Genomic DNA, 24,264 nt, shown 5'->3' on the forward strand with positions numbered 1-24,264 from the left:
CCCTTCTCATGACCACCTGAGCTCTTGGCTTTTTTCCTTCTGTTTCCCTCAAGTCCCCATCATGACTGGCTCTCTCCCCGGGTTAAGCAGCTGCACTACCCCTCTCTCCCCTTTGGCTCAGTCCACTCACCTCCTTTATGTTGAGGTTGGTGCAGGCACTGGTTTCAAGAAGTCCATGCCGTACTCCTTAGCCAACTGCAAGGAGGAAGAAAACCCCTGAGACGGGGTTCCCAAGAGAGGAAGGATGGAAAGTTGCCCTTGAGGTCCTGGAATCTGGTGGCAAAATCAGCTCTCCTTGGAATCACCCATCTCTTCTACCTCCTGACAATATTCTCCCTTTGTCCCTTAGATAACTCCTTAACTCTATCCCCTGGCCTCCCAACCCCCAACTTTCTCATGACTTTTGAGTTTCATTTCCGGGGGATGAATTTTTCCACTCTTTGATTCCTATCTCTGCCCCATTCTCTGGCCTGAGGATGAAGAGAATGATGAACAAATAACAGCGAGTTGGAGGAGGGTCGGGCAGTGGATCTGGTTTCCTGGTTATTAGGGAGAGCTCTGCCAAGCTCCTCCAGACAGGGCGTCCTAGCCAGAGGCAATTTTGCTTTGACTGTGAAATCTCCTGAACCTCCCGAAGGGAGCTAGAAGTTCCAAGAGGTGAGGAGGCCGAGTATTTCCAGGCTAGGGTTACAGATTATCTACAAAAGCATGGAGGGGAGACACATGAAGAACAGGCTAGGGTTACAGATTATCTACAAAAGCATGGAGGGGAGACATATGAAGAACATGTCTAAAGAATGGCAGGTGAGCAGGCAGCTATGTGGCACAGTGGATAAAGCACTGGCCCTGGATTCGGGAGGACCTGAGTTCAAATCCAGTCTCAGACACTTGACACTTACTAGCTGTGTGACCCTGGGTAAGTCACTTAACCCTCATTGCCCTGCAAAAACAAAAACAGCAACAACAAAAAGAATAGCAGGTGAATTTGGCTGGAACACCACCTGCCTTGAGGGAGGATGGGGAGGGTCAATTCAGTTCAATTCATGAAGCATTTATAGGATAGTGTGTGTGTGTGTGTGTGTGTGTATGTGAGAGACAGACAGACAGACAGACAGAAACACAGAGAGAGAGATTGAGATTTTTCAGTCATGTCTGATTTCATGACCCCAGTTGGAATCTTGATGGCAATGATGCATTTCCTTCTCCATCTCACTTTACAGATGAGGAACTAAGGCAAAAAGGGTTAAGTGACTTGCTTAGGGTCACACAGCTAGTAAGTGTCTTAGGTTGGATTTGAACTAGGTGAGGTCTTCCTTATTCCACTATGTCATCACCTAGTTGTTGTTGGGTATACGAAGAGAGAATGAAAACCAGTGGCTGCCCACATGGAGAAGCATACTTACATTGGAAATATCCATTTCTTCTACTTCCTTAGGAGAGGGAATTGATACGTAATTAATTACATTGGAAAGATAGGCTGAAGTTAGAATTTAAACATCAAGTAGAGGAGCCAAGATGGCAGAGGAAAGGCAGTGAAAACATCAAGTAGAGAGATTTATATTTCATTTTAGAGGCACTGGGGAGCCAATGGAAGTTCTTGAGCAATGCAGTGACATGGCCAGACTACTGGTGCTTTCGGAGCACCAGTGTGTTAGCTGTGTGGAAGGTGGACTGGAGAAAGGAGAGATGAATTAAAAAGACTGATAAGGAGCTTCCTTATTGCAATAGTTCAGGCAAGATTGGTGAGGAGGCCCTAGACTACAGTGATTGTGGCAAGAGGAGAAGACTTAATTGACAAGATTTCAAATCCTGTGTAACATCCCATGCAGCTGGGGGCAGCTAGGTGGCACAGTGAATAAAGAACTGGCCCTGAGGGGCAACTAGGTGGCGCAGTGGATAGAGCACCGGCCCTGGAGTCAGGAGGACCAGAGTTCAAATCTGGTCTCAGACACTTGACAACTTACTAGCTGTGTGACCCTGGGCAAGTCACTTAACCCCAATTGCCTCACCAAAAAAAACAAAAAAAGACCTGGCCCTGGATTCAGGAGGGCCTGAGTTCAAATGTGGCCTCAGACCCTTGACATTTACTAGCTGTGTGACCCTGGGCAAATCACTTAACCCTCATTGCCCCCCCCCCAAATCCCATTCAGCCATCCACCAGTCACTAGAACCCACCTCAAGCATGGGCACTTTGCCACTCAGTCTACTCTTTGCATCACTAGGAAAATTAACCCTCCAGATTCCCACCTCCAGAGACCACATCCACCCCCATCTCAAATGCCCCTCAACCTAATTAATCCACTCATTTTCAGGATTATGCCTTGGGGTTCATCTGTGGAATTAATGGAAATTTACCTAAACTACTATACCATGCCTCAAATCCCATTCAGCTGCCCTGCCCTTCCACTCTATAATATATAAACACACCTTTGTACCTCACCCTACTCTTCCCACCCCTTATTCTGAGACTTCATTCAAATTCTTGATTGCATAGACCAAAATTCCATTCCTGAGCCACCACTCCCTTATTAGGGTGTTGTCTCCCTTATAATAATAGAACTGCACTTATTTCCAGATAGAGAAGTGGACAGATTGAGGCATGTTTTTTGGGAACATGGGTGATTCTTTGCTTAACTATACGTTTGTAATATATTTTCTTTTTCTTGCTTTCTGGTGAAAAGATGGAAAAGGAGAAAGGGGAAAAATCAGAGATGAAAATAAAATAAAAATGATTTTTCAAAAAGAATATAAGCTCTTTGAGGGCAGAGATGGTTTCATTTTTTTGTATTATGTGCCTAGCAACTACCATAGGATCTGGTATATAGTAGATACTTAGTATACTTGTTGATTTTATGACTTTTCAGCTGAATGAATATTAGGGAGTGAGACAGATTCAAGGATGAATCCTCTATTTCTAACCCAGCATCCCAGAAGTTCTCTGGGGTACATCAAAGAACCTTCTCCTTGAGAAACTAAACCAAAGGACAGACACACCTAAAGAGATAAGTGGCACCAATTGGTACTGAGCTAGTTCCATGACCACTACCCTTCATTCCAGTCTCCCTCACCCCTGGGGAGATAAGATTAGGTGTGGCTGCTGCCTTTGTGGCCTGAGGAGCAGAGAGATGGCTTGAGAGATCCGCAGCCACCCCTCACCCAACTCCTCCAGCCACCACCAGTGGAGAATGGTCCTCCCTCAATAAGGGAATTTTCCACAGTCAGATGATCACCTCCATTAGTCCTCTATAAAAATATCTGCCTGTCTCCTGCTCAAGGAGATTGGTATCACAGAGCCACGCTCTGTGCCATGCCTTCTCCCCATGAGAAGTCCAAGGATTTTTTCTCTTGGTTTCCCTTTGTAACTATTGGAGTGATGCCACCTGCTGGAGAGTTACTGTAGGAAAAGCTCCGCCATGAGGGAGAAGGCAGCTGAGGGCAAGCCATGTGGTCAGTTCCTTGGCATCAGAAAGTGATATTTGCTCGTGGGTACTGTCTATCAAAGCTACCAGCCAATTAGCTTGGAGCTGTATGTGCTTGTGGATGGGATGTTCCCACTTTCACAAGAGGCTTCTGGGAGGAAGAAGGAAGCGTGGGGTCATTTTTGTTCCTGACCTGGCCATGGCAGGTCGGATGAGGGGGTCTCTTAGAAATAGTTAGATTTTTACCTTTCTCTCTGATCATTAGATCCTAATGCTCTTTCATAAATACTCAAACACTTAAATACTCTTGCTAAAGCTTTTTTACTCATCAGATATTTTAGACAGACTAGCTAGGATTTTAGCAACTTTACACCTTTCCCAACCCCTAAATAAACTATTATCTTATTCTATTGGATTTGTGTGCAAGAGGGTGTAATTCTTTAAAGAGGAATTCCTAAGGACCCCAACCCCAACTCCTATCCCAAATCCCCCACCCATTTCCCCACAACAAAATGATGGTGCCTTTAATAGAAATAGAAAAATGGGAATGGGGGGGAAGGAATGATAATGAACTACACATGTTGAATTTGACATGGCTGAGGAATATTCAGGCAGAGACATTAAATGAGCAACTGGAGATCTGGGACTAACTCTCAGGAAAGGAGATGGCTGGAGAGATGGCTCTGGGAGTCTTCTGCACAGAGAAAATGATGAAATGTAGAAGGACCAATGGGATCACCAAGAGGGAGACTGGTGAGAGAAAAGAGGAGAAGACATGAATGACACCTAAACATATGGGTTTGGACATGGAAGATGACTTGCAGAAGAGTTTGTGAAGGAAGTGTGAAGATAGGAAAAGACCTATGGCAGATGGGTACCATGAAAGTGCAGAGAAGAAAGAGTATCTAGGAGAGGGTGGTCCACAGTGCAAGCACTGCACAAGGATCAAGAAAGATGAGGACTAAGGGCAGCTAGGTGGCACAGTGGATAAAGCACTGGCCCTGGATTCAGGAGGACCTGAGTTCAAATCTGGCCTCAGACACTTGACACTTACTAGCTGTGTGACCCTGGGCAAGTCACTTAACCCTCACTACCTGCAAAACATACATACATACATGAGTGAATGAATAAATAAGTAAAAGATGAGGACTGAAGAAAGGCCACTTCATTCACTCATTTGTTTATTTTCGGAGAGACATGACTGACAAAAGTTTATTTGATGGGTTGTTGTTGAGTTGTTTGTGTCTGACTTTCTGTGACTCCATTTGGAGTTTTCTTGGCAAAGATACTAGAGTGATTGGCCATTTCCTGCTCCAGCTCATTTTACAGATGAGGCTGGAAACTGAGGCAAACTTGAGGTAAACTGAGGCAAATAGATGTTTCATGGTTGCCAAATTGTGTTTCTTAAATTATTTGTGGGGGTTATGCTGGGTTTTCTAAAATTAATGATGCTGCTATATTAATGGTTATTTATATAACAATGGTTATCACACCCATTTTGGTAGTAAATATTTATTATTAAAGTACTGAAAGAATTGACCGCATAGCAGTTAACACAAGCAAGAGGAGTCATTTGTCATTTCCCTGCTGTACCATATTTCCAAGAGAGAGAGCATATGTCCTACTAGCTTACCCTGTCCTAAGAGGAGAGTGCTTACCAACCAACAGCAGGTCCAGGTCAAGAGTGTAAGCCTAAGGTTGGACTGGCCTCCTGGTCTTGGCTTTTATCCTCTTTTGATAGAGGCTGGCCACCACATGCTGATCAAAGCTAATTGGTTAGCATCATTCAATTCCATATGGTGGTCCATATTAAAATAAGCTCTACCATGATCTCATGGCCTAATGGGAGAGACCCCCTGAGGGGCAAAATTGAAGTCCAGATAGATGTGGCTTAATCCATCCCATCAATTTAATTTAGCTAGATGAAAGAGTCTATATCTCCATTTTATTGTACCTTTGGGCTTGCCCTGAGCCCTGAGGTTATTAACTTTCCAAGAACCAAGATTTCTGAAGGGGGGACAAGAGGGAGGGTGGAAGGTGAAAGGAGGAAAAGGGAGGAGTAATACAACTAAAACTGGGTGCCCTGGGTCCCCAAGAATTTGTTATTAATAATTATGTTCCCACCGGGGTTAAGTGATTTGCCAGGGTAACACAGATAGTAAGTGTCAGACCAGGTTTGAATTCAGGTCCTCTTGACTCCAGGCCCAATGCTCTATCCACTGTGCCAGCTAGCAGCCTGGCTGATGGGTATTTTAGTGAATTACAAACTAATTAGAAGAAGGGGGGAAAAAGTCAGCTTCTAGGTTCTTAGCATGTGCTAAAAGGATGTGTCTGAGTATAGACCTGGGAAGGGATTCATGACTCACAGGAGCAATATGTCTCTAGGTAACAATCAAACTGACCCATGGTAAGAAGTAGACTGGAAGAGAAGCCATTGGATTTAACAATTGGTGAATTCTTGCAGAACGATTTCAGCCAAAAGGGCGGGAAATGGATGAAACTGTAGCAAGGGTTAAGGAATGAGTAATGTGGGAAAATATGGGCCCCCCCCCCCAAAAGCTGATTGAAGTTGTCTGGGGAACAATTAATGTCTGGGAGGTGAATTTCAGCTGGGAGAAGGGTGCTTACCCAAGGGTGGTCACGTGGGGGAGGAGTTTAGAGGGCTGCCCCTTTGACTATACTGCATTCCAATTGGCTAGCGTTTGGTGCCAGTGTCTTGGCTCGAAGATTGTAACTAAGGAAGAAAGGAGGGGCCAGCCGGGTTAAGAAATAAAAGGGCTCCCAAGTCCTGAGCTTGCTTGCCATTTTCCATTAGGGAGTTGGCCATTGTGCTCAATACTTCAACACTGAGTCCAGAAATTTTTTTTTTTTGAGGTGACAAAGATTTTATTTTCTTCTCATGAGAAGGAGGCACCCTAGTGTGCAGCTAGTGGGTGCCCAGAAAGGGGGCTCGCAAGGCCCTGTTTTATACCCTAGTCCCCTAACGCGAATGGACCTTCCCTTTTTCATCACTGGTCGGGGTTACAATCTACGCGCAAAAACTAGCTAATCGGAACTCAATATTCCCACCCCTCTTCCTTGTATGGGCATAACTCAGGAGTGGACCTTATACTTACAGAACTCTGGAGAGGACCTAATTGAGACCAGGGCTCCTTGAACCATGTGACCTTGCTAACCTGAGGGGGAGAGGATCTGAGACCTTTGTCCTACAAACAGGTTAGGGGAGTATGACTGACTGTTATATCCACATTGAGAGGAGACAACTACCCATTTCTCACAATCCCTCCTCTTTATTTTTGACTATTTGGCTCCTCTCATTCCATTTATTGACTATTTCCTCTGCCTTTTGGTCTAAATCTGTGAATCCTATGCTATCTAGGCAGATTAGAGCATCAGATGACCCTTTTTGCCCCTCTGGGCTGTGTTTCTTTCTTGATTTAGACTCAGATTTGGAGAAATGCTCAGATGCCATGGTAAAGGGAGTGACCAGCCATACCAACCCACAAGTCCCAGCCCAGTTAGGGAGTAAGGTTGGTCTTCCACCACAATACCACCATAGGTCAGCTCAGGGGAGGATCAAAGATGAAAAATGTTTGGACACAACTCATTGGCTTCCTGGTTGGCATGCCTGGCACCTATGGACTCACTGCCTGGCACCCTGGTTGGCAGGCCTGGCACCTTGGCACACCTGGTACCTACGGACTTTAACTGCCTGGCACCCTGGTTGGCAGGCCTGGCACCATGGCACACCCAAAACCAAGAAAGAGCTGCTGTCCTTTTTCCAAATCCCTGTAACTCTCACCCTTTGCCAACCCATTCTGGTATAATTGAAAGAGACACCAGAACCCCTCCAGACCAAAATGTGGACTTAAGAGTATGGGCAGCTGGGGGCAGCTAGGTGGCGCAGTGGATAGAGCACCGGCCCTGGAGTCAGGAGTACCTGAGTTCAAATCCAGCCTCAGACACTTAACACTTACTAGTTGTGTGACCCTGGGCAAGTCACTTAACCCCAACTGCCTCGCTAAAAAAAAAAAAAAAAAAGAGTATGGGCAGCTGGTCTTCCCAAAGCACTGACCTTCCATCCAAGCATCTAAATCTCCAAACCCAGTCTCTGTCTCTACTGTCTGTCTCACATCCTTAACTTCACTGGCCTGTAACTCAGGAGTTTCAGGGTTTCCTAATTTCCCTTCAAGTCCTAGAAATTTTTAAATGGGGTTTCTCACAAGTAAGAATTGAGAAAATAGAAACAATGAGAGGCAATAGACAGCTTTTTCTAGGAGTTTGGTCTGTAAAACAGGAAAAACACTGTGATGAGGGCCTGGTAGGATCAAGTGAGGTTTTTTTAAAGGATAGGGGACATCTGGGGATATTTGTAAGCACTAGGGAAAGAGCCGGTGGATAAAAGAGAGATTAAAAATTAGGGAGAGATGGGGGCAGCTAGGTGGTATAGTGGATAAAGCACTGGTCCTGGATTCAGGAGAACCAGAGTTCAAATCTGGCCTCAGACACTTGACACTAGCTGTGTGACCCTGGGCAAGTCACTTAACCCTCATTGCCCCCCACACACACACACACAAAATTAGGGAGAGAGAAGGGCACAGTAGGGAGAGTGAAGGCACAAACTCCCAAAGAAAAGAGGAGGCAATATGATTAAGGGATCAAGGCTGGGTTTGAGTCTTGCCTCAGGCACTTACTAGCTGTGTGACCCTAGGCAAGTCATTTAACATTTACCCTCAGTTTCCTCATCAAATATACCTACCTCCAAGGGTAGTAGTGAGGATCAAATGAAATTATCAATCAATAAATATTTATTAAATGTTTACCATGTTGACAAGCATTGTGCTAAGTGCTGGTGATACAAAAAGAGGCAAAAGACAGTTCCTTGCCTTCAAGGAGGTTACAGTCTAACGAAGGAGACAACATGCAAACAAATATATACAAAGCAAGCTATAAACAGGATAAATAGGAAACAATTAACAGAGGGAAGGCAATGGAATTAAGAGAAGTACGGTAAGGTGTCCTGTAGAAGGTGGGATTTTTAGTTAGGACTTAAAGAAAGCCAGGAAGGTCAGCAGTTGGAATTGAGGAGAGAGTACATAAAGTTCTTTGTCAACCTTAAAGTGTCATATAAATGTGAGCCTATTATTTTTATTGTATCTCTCTCCATCATACGGTGCTTATACTAATTTATCATGATGATGATAATAAAATTATCTATGAAGCAGTTGTTCAGAAATAGAGCTTTGTTTTTCATCAAAGCACCTGGATTATCGGATTCAGGGGGAATAATAATAATAATAACAATAATAATAATAGTAATAATACCTAGTACTAGAATAGCACTTTGATTTAAGGTTTGCAAAAGCACTTTACAAACATTATCTCATTTGATCCTCATGACAACCCAAGCAAAAAAAAAAAAAAAGAACCCTAGGTCAGGTACCCTGGCTTTCCCTTCACTTACCTGCTGGCCTTGTTCTCTTCCCACTTGCCTTTTCTGTTCTTCATCAGCCTTATTTCCAATAAGGATTTTCTGGACTCCCTCTGGTGCATACTAAGGACAAAGAAGACAGGACTGTTACTGCCTACTGCCTCTCTTCCATCACATCCCCATTGCTACATAGTACCACTCTCCCCAGAACCCTACCACAAAACCATCTCCAAGTTCCAGAGCCATCAGGGCATTGCAGGCAGTTTGTCCAGTTCTCCTAGCAATAGCCTGGCTCAACCTGGGGTATTGCAGAAGGATTGACATTGTGGCAGCTTAGTGTATGCAACTGTCTGCCTGGAGTTTGTGCTTTAGGCATTTTGAGTCTCAGAATGTTGGAAACAAGAGAGCCCTTAGACATGATCTAGGCTAAACCCCCTCATTTTTTCAGATACTCTAAGACCTCGAAGACTTTCAGATTTGGAAGGATCCCCATCAATCAGGCTCTTTACCATTTTTGTGTCATGGACCTCTTTGGCAGTCTAGTGAAGCCTGTAGATCCCTCCTCAGAATAATGTTATTAATGTATAAAATAAATTACATAGGATTAAAAGGGAAATTAAAGGTTAGTGAAAATAAAGATGGAATTCTTCCCCCCATCCACATTCATGGACCCCTTGAGATCAGTCCATGGACCCAAGAGCAAGAACCCCCTGTTACAGGTTGTGGGAAAATGTGCCCCCCACCAAAAGTTGAAAATGCTAATGTCAACAAATGGAGGGGGGGGCTCCTCCAAGACTAAGAAAGGGCTTCCTCCCCTCCCCTTCCCCATCGAACTGAATCACATGATAAAGGAGACCCAAGGCTGATCACATGGGAGAGGAGTTTAGAGGGCTGTCTCTGTGTCACCTCCCCCCCACTGGCTATATTGGGTTCTGATTGGCTAATTTTTGGCGCCAGTGTCTTGATGTGCAGATTGTAACTGGGGAAGAAGGGAGGGGCCAGCCACGTTAAATGATAAAAGGGCTCAGGGGCCCACATTTTGCTGCCATTCTATTAGGGAATGGCCCATTCTCTGGAGAATGTAAATAAAGACCTTTGATATTTCTCCAACCCTGAGTCCCAGAAATTTTTAAATGGGGTTTCTCACACAGGTCATCTAGTCTAACCCCTTCATTTCATAATGAGAAAAATAGAGGTCAGAGAAGTGAGATGACTTGCCCAAAGTCATTAGGGGGAGCCTCCATGATTACTCAGGTATCCAGATTTTCATTTGATTCTATCCTATCCAACCCTAGATGCTTATGGGAAAAAAAGTAGTTCATAGATAAGGGTGAGGCTTGAGGCAAATCTTGACCCAAAGTCAGTGGAAGAGATATAGGGTATGATAACTCTGAACTCTTCGTTAGGGTCTTGCTTTGGTCCTCAATCCATAGGAACCAGGACTTAGAATTTACTCTTCAGTCTCAGAGCTCTAAGCCCTCCCATTTTATCTACACCTTTTGAAGTCTCCTGCCTTCACTTAATGGGGAGACATGGCTTATCTTACCTCATCCACATCACTGACCCACTTCATGATGTGCTGGTAAGATCTCTCGCTGCTGATGTCATAGACTAAAAATATTCCCTGAGATAAAGAGAGAGAAAGAGAATGAGGGATACACATAGATAGACACATGCACAGAAAAATATCCTAAGAACTAGGAAGTCAAAACAGAGCACTTCAGTACCATAATTGATGGGTCTCTACCTCCCTTCTTCCCCAAAGGGCATGTATACTGTGCTGACTACCTATCTCCTTTTACCATCAACCCCAGCTCTTGTCCAAGCCACTCTGGCTTATGATAAAATATCTTTTGGCCTTGGGGAGGTGATTTTCTGTCCTCAATTAATTCACTTATGTATATCTCTTTGTGTGCATGCCATATCCCCCTGACTCTAAGTTCCACCAGAGAGAAGATCCTGTTTTATCTATGCTGTGTTCTTCAGATGGTTCTTTACATAGTAGGGGACAAAAAATGTTTGTTTAATTTGTCATTGCTCCAAAGATCCCCCAATTCAAGTGCCACCACCTTCAGAAACCATTTCATTTTTGTCTTTGTATTCCATTGCTTGGAATGCAATAGGTACTAAATAATTGCTTGTTGGTTTATTGACCTCATACCCTTGATGACCTTTCCCCCGAAGACCTCATTCACACTTCTTCATTTTGAACTTCTGTATTATTTTGTACTATAGTCATCAGTGTATGTATCCATTCCAGGGCTTAGTACTGTAATGATTGGAATGACGCCACCTGCTGGAGAGCTACTGTAGAAAAGCTCCACCATGAGGAGAAGGCATCTGAGGACAAGCCATGTGGTCAAGGTCCTTGGTGTCAGGAAGTGACATTTGCTCGTGGGTACTGTCTATCAAGGCTACCAGCCAATCAATTTGAGGAGCCTCCCATTTCTGGGAGGAGAACATGAAGTAGGAAGCGGATGCTGGTGGAGGGGTTCTTCCTCTTTTGGTTCCTGACCTCGTCATGGCGGGTCGGATGATGGGGTCTCTTGGAAATAGTTAGATTTTTACCATTCTCTCTGATCTTAATGCTCTTTAATAAATACTTAAACACTTAAATATTCTTGCTAAAGCTTATAATTTATTGGTGACCACTCATTAGATTTTAGATAGTATAGCTAGAATTTTAGACCTTACGGTACAGTGCCTGGCACATAGTAGGTCCTTAATAAATGTTTACTGACTGACTAATTGTCATTCTTTAAGACCATATATTAAATCATAGAGGGACTGCAGCCTGTATTAATAGCCCAGGGATAAAATCAGACTATGGGAATATATGTATCATAATCCCCCTTGCTAAACTGTAAGCTTCATGACGGCAACAAATAAATTAATGAAAAAAAGCATTTAGGAGAGACTTGTTTTGTGTTAAATGTTAGAGATAAATGGTAAAGGCTGTCTCAATTAAATTGTGTATCTTCTTTAGCACCTAGCATCACAAAAAGGAAGAGAAGAGTCTCCCATGGAACAGAAAGAGCAACTATGCCCTGAACAGGCTGCAAGCTCTTGCATCATTCCCATAAAGCAAAATGGAGTTCTTTTTAAATGTCACCTTCCTAGTGGAATGTTAGAATTGACCTTGACTTAAGGCATTCAATTTATATTAATCCCCTGAGGCCACTCAACCCCACACTGTCCATTTCCTTGTTGCTTTGAGGAAGGAGTTGTTTGTCCTTATTTCTGGAAGAGGACCATGACATCAGGGTGATGTCATGACTTGCACTGAATTGGACTTAAGTGAGGCAAGGTCAACAAACTCATTCTCTCCTTCAGAGCCATCTGGGTCCTGTGGCAAGATATACATCAGGATGACAGGAGATGGCCCTGGATGTTTAAGGCAACTGGGGCTAAGTGACTTGCACGGGGTCACACAGCTAGTAAGTGTCTGAGGTGAGATTTGAACTCAGGTCCTCTTGCCTCTTGGTGGGGTGGGGAAGTGCTTTATCCACTGCACCACCTACCTGCTCTTAGGAAGCAGAAAGAACAGGTAAAAGTGTTCTAAAGGAGGCTGTCACAGAAATGTTAGAGTAGGCATTTAATAAATGTTTGCTGAAAATATGAAAATCCATCAGGCAAACTAAGGGTACTTCTCCCAGCACCCTTTGCAAAGAGAGTCACAGAATCGAGCCTCTCTACCCTCCAACTCCCTTGTCAAGGAACTCACCTGGGCCCGTCTGTAGTACTGCTTGGTGATGGTCTGATATCTTTCCTGCCCCGCAGTATCCCTGAAAAAGAAAGTCAGGTTCCCCAGATGTATAAGGACATGGTACAGCAAGAATGGGGAGGGAAGAAGGATGAAGGAAAGGGAAGAGAATCTTCCAACAGAGGACAGAACTAGAGTTGAATGTGTAAAGCAACAGAGCTTTAAGCCTCAGGACCTAGCAGGAAATAGCGACCTGATTAGGAAAGAGGAGAAGTCAAATCTAATTATGAGCTTGCACAGGGGAGGCACACTAGTCTTCTTGCCCTTCTGTCAACCATGTGTCTGAGCCAGAAAAGGCAATGAAATTAGGTATATCTGGGAAGCTTGGAGCATATGGCTAGATGATGGAAGGGGACTGCTTCAATCCCTACCCTGCCACCCTCAGCTCTCTAGGAATCTCCCTGAAAGTCCCTTCCACATTGCTCCAAGGTCAAGATACAATTCCTATACATTCCCTAAAACAGTTAGTACATAGGGTTTTGGAGCAGAGAGAGACAGTGCCTTCTTGTGGTCACACATGGAAACTGCACCATGGTTCTCTGGAAGGTCCCCAAAATGAGTTCAACTTGGCTTCAAACAAGGATTTCCCTATCTCTCTTTTCTGTCTCTCTCCCCACGGCCCCATGCCCCTGGAGTGTGAGACACATTACACAAGAAAATTTAGTTTCGATTCTCTCTAATCTATGACCTTTCTGTTTCCTTCCCCAAGAGATATTTCAGGACTCTTGGATGGACTTATTATATATAAAGAGGGCCAGTTTAAGAGTTGTTCAGGCCTCAAACACTTGACACTTACTAGCTGCGTGACCCTGGGCAAATCACTTAACCCTTATTACCCCGCAAAAAAAAAAAAAAAGTTGTTTGGTCATTTAGTTATGTCCAATTCTACTTGACCCCATGGGCAAATCCATGGGGTTTTCTTGGCAAAGATATAAGAGTAGTTTGTGATTTCCTTCTCCAGTGTGTCCCCATTTTTTTTTGTGGGACAATGAGGGTTAGGTGACTTGTCCAGGGTCACACAGCTAGTAAGTGTCAAGTGTCTGAGGCCAGATTTGAACTCAGGTCTTCCTGAATCCAGGGCCAGTGCTTTATCCATTGTGCCACCTAGTTGCCCCCTAGTGTGTCCCCATTTTAAAGATGAGGAACAGAGGCAAATAGGGGTTAAGTAACTTGCCTGGGGTCACACATCTAGTAAGTGTCTGAGTCTGGATTTGAACCCAAGGCTGCCTAACTTCAGGCCCGGTGACAGTTTAAGGATAGCCTAACATTAAAATTGGGCTGCCAAAAAAATAAAATAAAATAAAAAATAAAAAGTTGGGCTGCAACTCTGTCCCCCTCTTCCCCAGGAAGCAATTCCACATGCCTGCTGCTTCCTTTTTCTCCTTCCATCTAACTCACCAAATCTGTATCCGAACCTTGATGCCATCTACTTCTATTGTCTTCATCTTAAAGTCAACTCCTGATGGAGAGAGGAGAGAAGGAACAGGTTAGGGGATGATCCCGTCAGAACTGAGAAAGCTCAAAGAAAAACTAGAAATTTATAAAGAGATAAGGAACATGATTGGAGGTCTCCCTCCTCTCACTCTGGCCAGAAGACTGAAGGTCATGTGAAGCAGAGGGTTGCTGGGGAGGCAGAAAGAGGCAGAAGTAACATAAGGGAGTTTTTCATAGTTGCCTCAATTAACAGCTTTAAAACATCCAAAATCTGTCTTACTGTACTCATGTGTGAAGTCTATTTATACATTCAGGAAGAACTTATGTTTACCCCAGCCTAGAGCTCTAAACCCTAGAAATAGCAACCAAACCAACTATATATTCCTTATTTTTTTCCTTCTACTGCCTTATCTTGAGAAGGTAAATGACATTCTCCTGAACACCATTAGCTGATCAGAGGGATGTTTACAGAGCCTGGGGTGGGGAAAAACAGCATTATCTTAACTCTTATCTTGGACCATTGTACATACATATGAAAACTTGGGTAGGCTGAAGAATCTACATGGTCCTGGGTATGCGGATAAGAAAAAAAACCAAGAGAATATCAAGCCCTTTGGAATTGTATGTATATATATATGCCTCAGGTACGTGTCACAGGCAAACTCAATCTACTGCTAAAACCAGTCCATAACAAAAATATTTGAGCTCATGTGGGGAGATTTGTGGCAAGGAGAGACAATGGAGAATGTAATATGTCACCAGCAGAGATGAGGAGTAAATTTGACAAGAGGCTAAGAAATGCTTCTAGCTTCTTAGAAGGCTACTGCATGATACTGCTATACTTTTCATTCCCAAATGTCTCCAGGAAGACTGGCCATTACAGTCGTGTTAGCTTCAGCAATCTGGGTTCTGTTTCATGGTTCATTTGGGTAGTGTGCCAAGAATTTTCATCAGCTACAGAGTCATACTTGGTATTATAGTAGATGGACTGTTTGTGTCCTTACTTAGCTTCATACATAGAAAAGCGAATATCCAAACAGGCACACCAATATGTTAAGGTATGTAAACAAAATAGCACCTCTGGATTTCCTAGAATGCCTAATTATTTATGGGAACAGTTCATGGTAGGAAAGTGGATATGGCACTCAGTTTATGGGGACAGCAGTTGGTAGCGTACCTGGTACACAGTAGGCAGTTAATAAATACCTGTTGCTTTGTTGTTCAGGACTCCCTACCCTTCACTTGTCTCTCACCATTTAGGGCTTGCTCCTTGGGCAACTATTCCCTTCTGTCTTTATTCTCACACCCACTTATTCTTCTTCCTTCCCCTCCCCCCTGAACCTCCTGTCCCCAATATAATCCACCTTGGCTAACTTCTTCAGGATTTCAACCTCTCATGTGTCAGATACATTTTTCCTCTGCCCTGACTGTCCTATATTAATGATCCTAGCCTCTCTTGCTACCCCAAATGTGCCAGCCTCCAACACTGCCTCTATGAAAAGTTAAACATTAATAGTACCTCTCATTTCTACTGTATTGATTTTACAATGTAATTGATTTTATGCTATATCGATTTTTATAATTGAGTTAGTACTTGCCAGAACTCACTTTGCTCAGAAATACAGTTTTCTCTCTGAGTTAGTTTAAAGGTATGGTTGAAAGGGAATATTGTTATCACTCATGCAGTTAAGCGCTGGGACATCTGCTTGCTGTCTGTAAGCCCAAACCAGCTTAACCTTGTTCTATCCCCAGCAAAAGACAAGTCTTCTGTCCTTGCCTGTCCTCGAGCAATTAGGGGAGGTTTGATCTCCCCAAAGGGTACAACAAATCTGGTGGTTTTGATTTCCTAGCCAAGATTACAGGAGGCAGATGAATCCCATAAAACAATTCACATTCCTTAATTGTCAAAGAGGGGTATAATTAGCCACACCTGAATGTCAACCCACTTTTCCTAGTATAACCAATTATAAAGTTTCAAAATTGCCCAGACCCCACCCCCTCCTTTCTCCCATCTTCTCACTGGTATTGCTGGCCTTACCGAGGTGGCCAGTCTGACCCACTTTGTTAACAGTTAATCAGTTAAATGAACTGATTTTGGTCTATGAATCTCAGTCTACCTTTATTGCATTTACTTGCCACAGTTCAGGACTATTCAGAGTTCAAATTTAACATTCCTAAGTCAAAGCCTACTTTTACCTACCTACCCTAGTGGTCTATTCCCTTTTCCACAGACCTTTTCAAGGGCCAACATCATAGGCTAATGTGATTTAACAATGGATGAGACCTTGGAAGTCCAATACAGGAGGCTGGTCTTTTCCACTCTCTCGTCTAACTTGCACTTTCCCCCTGAGAATGCATATATTTTGAATGGAGGGTCTTTAGCTTCTAGGATTCACTTCATAATCAGTTATTGAAGAGGCAGTGTGGTGCAAAGGATGCAACTTTGTATATGGAATTAGAGGAACTATCAAATCCAGGCTTTGCCACTTATTACCACCAACCCTTTAGAGTGCTTCCTCATCAATAAACTGAGGGGTTGAACTAGGAAACTTCTAAGGCCCTTTCCAGCTCTAAATCTATGATCCTTACATCATTCTTTCTTTCTTTCTTTCTTTTTTTTTTGTGCGGGGCAATGGGGGTTAAGTGACTTGCCCAGGGTCACACAGCTAGTAAGTGTCAAGTGTCTGAGGCTGGATTTGAACTCAGGTACTCCTGAATCCAAGGCCGATGCTTTATGCACTGCGCCACCTAGCTGCCCCACATCATTCTTTCTTTCTCTGAACCTGTTTACCCAATAAATTTGCTCATATAACAAGATTCTTCCATCCATTGCTCATCCTCACCCCAGCACTTGCATAGCTATGATAGTCTGACCCATAAGACTGAAGTTTAAGTAACTATACTTTCTATTTGTACACTGCCATTACCAGCCCCTCCCTGCTCTTTTGCAGGTATTGTCCCTCATTGTCTAACTCTTAGCAGTCTCTTGGAGGAAGGCTAAAGGATGGGGATTGCTCATTCTTTTCCACTTTCATTTGAGGGAAATTTGCTTTTAGCTGGTAAGTTATACCCCAGAGAGGCACCATGGCATAATGAATACGGAACTGTCCTTAGAATCAAGGAAACATCTCTCTGATGAATCTAGTGGTGTGATAAGTTAAGTCACTTAACCTCTCTTTATTTTTAAAATAATTTAAATTTTTAAAAAAATATATTTTTATTCTGAATTTAACAAACACCAAATCGCATGGACATTTACCTATACAATGTGGAACAGAAAAGAAGAGTATTACATGAAACTGCAGGTCACTATTACATAGAGAAGAGAGCCGGGTGACACAATGAATAGAGCACTGGAATTGGAGTAAGAAAGACTTGAGTTTGAATCTAGTCACAACTTCTAGCTGTATAATCCTGGACAAAATCACTTACTCCCTTGTCTTGGTTTCCTCATCTGTAAAATGGAGATAATAATAACATCTAACTCCCAAGGTTGTTATAAAAATGAAATGAAGTAACTTGGAAAGCTCTATGTAAATACTAGCTATTATTATTATTGCAGCTTACGTTTCTTTTTCAAGTATATATAGAAGATCAACCTATAGATCTCAAAGCTGTCTTGCTTCTCATCCAGAAAAGCTTTTCGTTCTTCCTGGTCTTCTTTACTTTCTTTTCTCTCCATTTTAAAGAAAGATGCTTCAATGACCCTCTTTTTAATCTTTTTGTTGTTGTTTTCTTTTTCTGCTACCATGTCCTCATCTTTCCTTACCTTCCAACACTCCTCCTTCCTCACCCTGGGACACTATTACTTACTTATTGTAAATATTAGGAACAGAGACAGAAAGCAATTTTCCCAAGGTCAAACACTGAAACTATAATGTTTGAATAGAAAACAAGTACCTAAGCACAACATAGAAACCCCCAGCCCCAATACTAGAGGTTTCCTACTACCAAGGAAGCCTTCTTCTGCCTCTACAATGCCAAACAGTTCTTTCAGTGAACTTGAACCCAAAACAAGAGGGTTTGTCCACTAATCCATCATTAGAACATGTTACAAGCTTTCCAAAAAAAGCTAGACAGATTAAACCCATTTTCTCTTCTAGCCATCCAGACCAATAATTATTTAATTAGAAAGAAAACCGAACAACCTGAACCAAATCAAGTTGGACAGACATGATTCATTTTTCACCAGCCAGGGATGACTCATATCTATTGAGTTGTACTTTTCCGAGTGGGCAATGCCTGGCAGCCTAGAAGAGCCAGGCTGGAATGTTCAGGCTTGATCTCTGTCCCCAGATCAAACAGTCACTAAGGTAAATTCACATACCTGAGCACCATACCTTGTAGAATCAACATAGAGCTGAACACACAGTAGCTACTCAAAAATTGCTAACATTCAGCAAGTGTTTATTAAGCATCTATTGTGTGCCAGGCACTATGCTAGCTCTGAGGGACAGATAAAAGAAATGAAACAATCCCAATTTCAAGGAGCCTATATTTTAATGGAGGAGACATCAAGGAAATAGATGTTGTTCTTTAGTCATTTCAAGTCATGTCAAAGTATTCAAGACCCCATTTGGGGTTTTCTTGGCAAAGATAATGGAGTGGTTTGCTATTTCTTTCTCTGGCTCATTTTACAGATGAGGAAACTGAGGCAAATAGGGTTAACTGTGTGCCCAGGGTCACACAGCTAATAAGTGTTGGAGGCCAGATTTGAACTCTGGAAGATGACTCTTCCAGACTCCAAGTCCAGTACTTTATCTACTGTGCCACATAGCTGCCCAGGATATATAGATATAGATTTAGAAGATTTACATATAGATATAGATATATAGATGCAGATGCAAAATGTAGGTATAGATATGTGTGTAGATGCATATATGCAGAATAATTACAAAATAGTTAACTAATAACAATATATCCGTAATGTATTTTGTTTGTTTTGTTTTGTTTGTGGACAATGAGGGTTAAGTGACTTGCCCAGGGTCACACAGCTAGTAAGTGTCAAGTATCTGAGGCCACATTTGAACTCAGGTCCTCCTGAATCCAGGGCAGGTGCTTTATCCACTGCACCACCTAGCTGCCCCCATATCCATAATGTATTAAAGGCTTTCATAATTTTGAAAAACTTAACCTTCATAAGGATCATGTGAAACAATGATGTGAATGAGAATTACCATCTACAATACAAATTAGAAGACAGGCAGAGAGAATGAATGCCTTGTGCATGGCAAGATCATGTGAAGTCAGGCAATCTCTCATGAACTAGATAGGGAAGTTATACATACCTCAGGTGGTATTAACTCTTATTTCCATTGTAGAACCTGATCCCTGGGGAGGATTTGCTGAAGGTATAGATCTCAGCTGAGAAAGAGGCTTCTGGTTCTGAATAAAGACCTTCTCCTACCCTTCCCTGCAACCCTGCTCAAATTAAAACCCTTATTAGCTATGCTTCTCCCAACCTATCATAGCAGGAAGGGGCAGAAAGAGAGTAAGGTGAGTGGCCCTTAGGAGAATGAGTGGGCAAGTGCACTGGTCAGGAATGCAGACAAGTCTCAAGCTTCCTAATCTTACCACTGACTCCCTGTATGTTTGTGGGCCCTTGGGCCAGGATCATGTCTAGGTCTCAAGCCCAAGGCTATAACCTTTACTCATCATTCCTCTTATTCCCCCAGCTAGGATAATACTTACTCTATCACCTGTCAATATGTCTTTTTTTTTTTTTAGTGAGGCAGTTGGGGTTAAGTGACTTGCCCAGGGTCACACAGCTAGTAAGTGTTAAGTGTCTGAAGCCAGATTTGAACTCAGGTACTCCTGACTCCAGGGCCGGTGCTCTATCCACTGCACCATCTAGCTGCTCCACCTGTCAATATGTCTTAATGTTCTTAACAGCAATACATCATTCAAAAACAAATGAAAGTGTCAAAAAAGACAACTGGGAAGATTGGGTTAATTCTTTATGTTCCAGTTGATGTTCTATTCATCAGTGTAATGGAAAGTGCATTGGGCTTGAGTCAGGAGCCCTGGGTTAAAATCCTGACTCTAGCACAATGTGATTATGGACAAGTCACTTGATTTTTCTGAGCTTCAATCTCTTCTTCTGTAAAGTAGGAATGATAAACCTTACTTTACAAGACTATTTTAAGGATTTTATCCTAAAGCACTATGTAAATTTATTATTGATAACAGCAAAACAATCGAAAGATTCTTTTTGGGGGGGGAAGGAGGGCACAGGGCAATGAGGGTTAAGTGACTTGCCCAGGGTCACATAGCCAGTAAGTGTCAAGTGTCTGAGGCTGGATTTGAACTCGGGTCCTCCTGAATCCAGGGCCGGTGCTTTATCTACTGTGCCACCTAGCTGCCCCCTAATCCAAGGATTCTAAGATGGTACCCCTTTCCTTTCCTTCCTGCTTGCTTGATTTCTTGCCCCTTCCTCTGATGAATTGGCTTGTCCTGAAACCTCAGTTTTAAGGAAGTGTCTAGGCCAGGCACATCTTCATTCCTCTTAGGACTTTGCTCCTGATGCTCTGATTAGGGTCCTAACTCAAGTCCCACAAATGCCAACCAATTGTTTTTATGAATGTTGCAACTATCATATCTCAAATATGCCAGGACAGTCCTAATTTCAGGAAAATAAAATATACTTTTAATGAAGTATAATGATTCTCCACATGCCCGGGAGCCCTTCCTCAACCCAAACCCCAATCTTTCAGTTTCCCTCTTATGTTTTCTCTGTCCCCATTAGAATGTAAGCTCTTGGAGGGCAGGGACCGTTTTTCTTTCTGCTTCTCCTTGTATTCTGACAGCACAGTGGCTGGCATGTAGTAAGTACATAATAAATATACTTCTTTGTTGACTTGACTTGATTCCCTTTACCTGGCTTCCACAAAACTGGAGTCTTCACTTTTTCCCAAGACACCTTTCTCAACCACATCTCTGTTTTTGCTCATGTAATTCCTCTTCCTGAAACATCCTCCCTCGTTATCCTAACAAAATCCTCCCTATCTTTCAAGAGCCAGCTCAAGTACCTCTTCTTCAATGAACTATTCCCTCATTATTCCATCTTGAATTGATCCCTCCTCCTCCATGCCCCATTGTACTTACTCCGTATGCATTTCTATTACAGCAATTATTGCAAATTGCCTTGTTATTTTCTATTTGTGTGCACTTCTTACCTTCCCAACTAGACTGTCAAGACCACATCTTATTTGTCCTCATATGCCCTGCAGGACCATGTAAATAAGTGGAATTCAACAGATATTTGTTGAATGAATCCATGCATGCATGAATACCTTCAGCCCTTCATTTCCAGCACTGCCAGTTTCAGACTTGAATGGCCAAGATAGATAGGCTTCCTTCACTGGAATGGAGCACCCTCAGCCTAACGAAGGGTAAGAGTATAGGAGATATGGAGGCAGCTAGGTGGTGCAGTGGATAAAGCACCGGCCCCGGAATCAGAAGGACTTGAGTTCAAATACGACTTCAGATACTTGACACTTACTAGCTGTGTGACCCTGGGCAAGTCACTTAACCCTCACTGCCCCTGCCCCTTTTTTTAAAAAGAGTATAGCAGAATATAATGGCCATGTGGTTCCAAGGAACACAGCATTGTGGCCCAAGAAGAATGCTATTTATATTTAACAGCCCACGTTCCATATGTTTCAGGTCGGGGAAGAAATGAGGGAAGACAAAGAGGCTGAGAGTAAATAAGAATCATCTTGCATGTAATCTGTTTGTCATCTCCACCTTTTCTACATTTCTACTTAATCTTTCACCAAAGAAACAATCTTTCAAACTCCCTTCTTAGCCCAGAGTCATAGCCTTTTTTGAGAAAACAGACATCCTCATCTTTCTGTCATTATCCTCTCAAATCTCAAATTCTTATCCTATTGGGACAAAAGGTTTGTACCTGGAGACTAAGCACATTCGTTTGCTGAAGGAAAAAGCAGACATGAAAACGTGAATCCTTGAGCTTAAAAGTCACCTGTCCTGTCCCTTGTCTCCAGGCAAGAAAGATAATGATACTTTATATTTATGGGGGGGCCTTTAATTCAGAAAACTTTCAGACATCATTGCATTGGTTCTTATGACAGCCCTGTGAAATAGGTCAGAGGTTGTTTTATTATCTAGAAGCACAGAGTAGCTTGCTCCAGTTACATAGTAAGGAAGCCCAAACTAGTAAACAGGCCTCAACTCCCATCCTAGTGTCCTCCCACCTCTTGAAGAGTGATCTTCCAAGAATCAAAACACTTTAGATCTGGAAAGACACTTAGAGAGCACCTAGTACAATTACTTAATTTTACAAATGAAAAAACTGAGGATGAGCAAGGTTAAGTGTTTTACCTTGAGCTATTTAGTAGCTCAGGAGGGACTATAGAGATCTCATTGATTATACAACACCATGGCCCTAGAATAATGCTACCTGTATACATATGGTTCTACTCCCAGGGGCAGAGAAAAACCCAAGGGAGGAAAAATAACCTAATTGGGTATAGTAATATTTTCTCTGTGGTCCCAGAAAATTCTTTTTGGAAGCCTGAGAACCCAGTAGCAGGGAGACAAAGCAGGGAGACTCAAATGGGTACTTGCTAAATACTGTGACCTACATTTTTTGTTTTGTTTTGTGACCATATTTTTTAAAGCAAAAATCAAGACACCATGGTCTGACAGAGCATGGTTGCTTTTGCAAAGCTTCATTAAGAGTATAATGGATTTTCCTGAAACTGTCTGGCGTATTTGGGACATGATAATCACAACAGTCATAAACACAAATGGTTGGCATTTGTGGGACTTGAGGTAGGACCCTAAGGCAGCAAACACTTGTTATTTAAACCATTTCATGTTATATGTCTTATCTCCCAATCTAGATGCAGACAGGGACCACGTTTTTTGAAAGCCCCTCTATGCCCAGGGCTAGAACACACAGTAGGCATTCATTCATTCATTCATTCACACACAGAGGAAGGTTCTAAAGACTTATATAATACGGTCAAGTACAAAGTAGTTATCTTTTGCCCTTCTCACGCTTTCTTCATTTTCCCTTATATTTACCATTATCTTCCGACGTCTCTGAAGACTTAAAAAAAAAAACCTCTTTAGTTAGCAGACAAGCAGTAGAAGCTTTTATATATATGCCGGTACTTTCCCCAGCTTGAAAAATTTAGCCTGCCTCAGCAGGGCACTACCTATGGGTAGCAGCTGTACCTTCTGTGACCCTGGCAGCGTGCCTCCCTCCCATTATCGATGCCACTCCCTTGCCCACCACCTCCCCTCCTCCTCAGAGCCACGTTCCTCCATTATTAACTGCCAACTGCTATCAGTGTCACAGCAGGGGATGTCAGAGAGTGCTGCCAGCTGCTACCCACCAGAACAGAGAAATCCCAAGGAGCTAAAGGACTGGAGCTGAGGCCTGGGGACAAGGCTGCTCGTTGTTCCATTCTCAAGAACCTGTTATCTGACCCATGGACGGGAATTGGGAAGAGCACTCCAGGCCCTGTCTCCAGAGGCCAAAAGAGAGCACATAATAAAGGAAAAATGGGGAAGACTTAATGAGGAGAGAGAAGGCATTTTCTGGGAAATGGAAACTGCTTCTCAGCCATCTGTTGTTAGTTGTGTCCGATTCTTCATGACCTCACAGACCATACTGTCCATAGGGGTTTCTTGGAAAGGAACTGGAGTATTTTGCCACTTCCTTCTCCAGTGGATTAAGGCAAAGGGAGCTGGTGTCTGAGGTTAGACCTGAACTCCTGACTCCTGGTCCAGCACTCTGTCCACTAACCCACCTAGCTGCCTCCTAGGCAAATAGAGGTTAAGTGACTTGCCTAAGGTCACACAGCCAGTAACTGTCCAGGGCTGGATTTAAATTCAGGTCTTGGGGCAGTTAGGTAGACAGAGATCATGGGCAAAGGAGAAGCAGTGATAGTAGGAGGCATTCTGCTAGGATCACAGAAGGTACAGTTGCTGCCTGTATGTAGTGTATGTAGTGTTGGACCTGGAGTGAGGAAGACCTGAGCTCCAATCTAACCTCAGACACTTACTAGCCATGTGACCTTAGGCAAGACATTTAACCTCTGTTTGCCTCAGTTTCCTCATCTGCAAAATAGGGATAATAATAGTACTACCTCCTGGGGTTGTTGTGAGGATCAAATGAGATAATAGTTGTTAAAGAGCACTTAGTACAGTGCCTGGCAGATAGCAAGTATTCTGTAATGCTGATT

The 24,264-nt window shown here is 42.9% G+C and overlaps 1 protein-coding gene across 1 annotated transcript in view; it reads right to left on the reverse strand.

Moving 5' to 3' along the window:
- Positions 1 to 24,264, reverse strand: part of RAB15 (RAB15, member RAS oncogene family) — a 70,974-nt gene that overhangs the window by 9,638 nt on the left and 37,072 nt on the right. Inside the window, 6 exon segments of the mRNA XM_043988899.1 lie at positions 131 to 168; positions 171 to 195; positions 8,884 to 8,973; positions 10,397 to 10,474; positions 12,575 to 12,635; positions 14,012 to 14,072. Of these exon segments, the coding sequence (XP_043844834.1) occupies positions 131 to 168; positions 171 to 195; positions 8,884 to 8,973; positions 10,397 to 10,474; positions 12,575 to 12,635; positions 14,012 to 14,072 (353 nt within the window).

This window comes from Dromiciops gliroides, chromosome 2, assembly GCF_019393635.1.
Source record: "Dromiciops gliroides isolate mDroGli1 chromosome 2, mDroGli1.pri, whole genome shotgun sequence".
Classification (NCBI taxonomy): domain Eukaryota; kingdom Metazoa; phylum Chordata; class Mammalia; order Microbiotheria; family Microbiotheriidae; genus Dromiciops; species Dromiciops gliroides.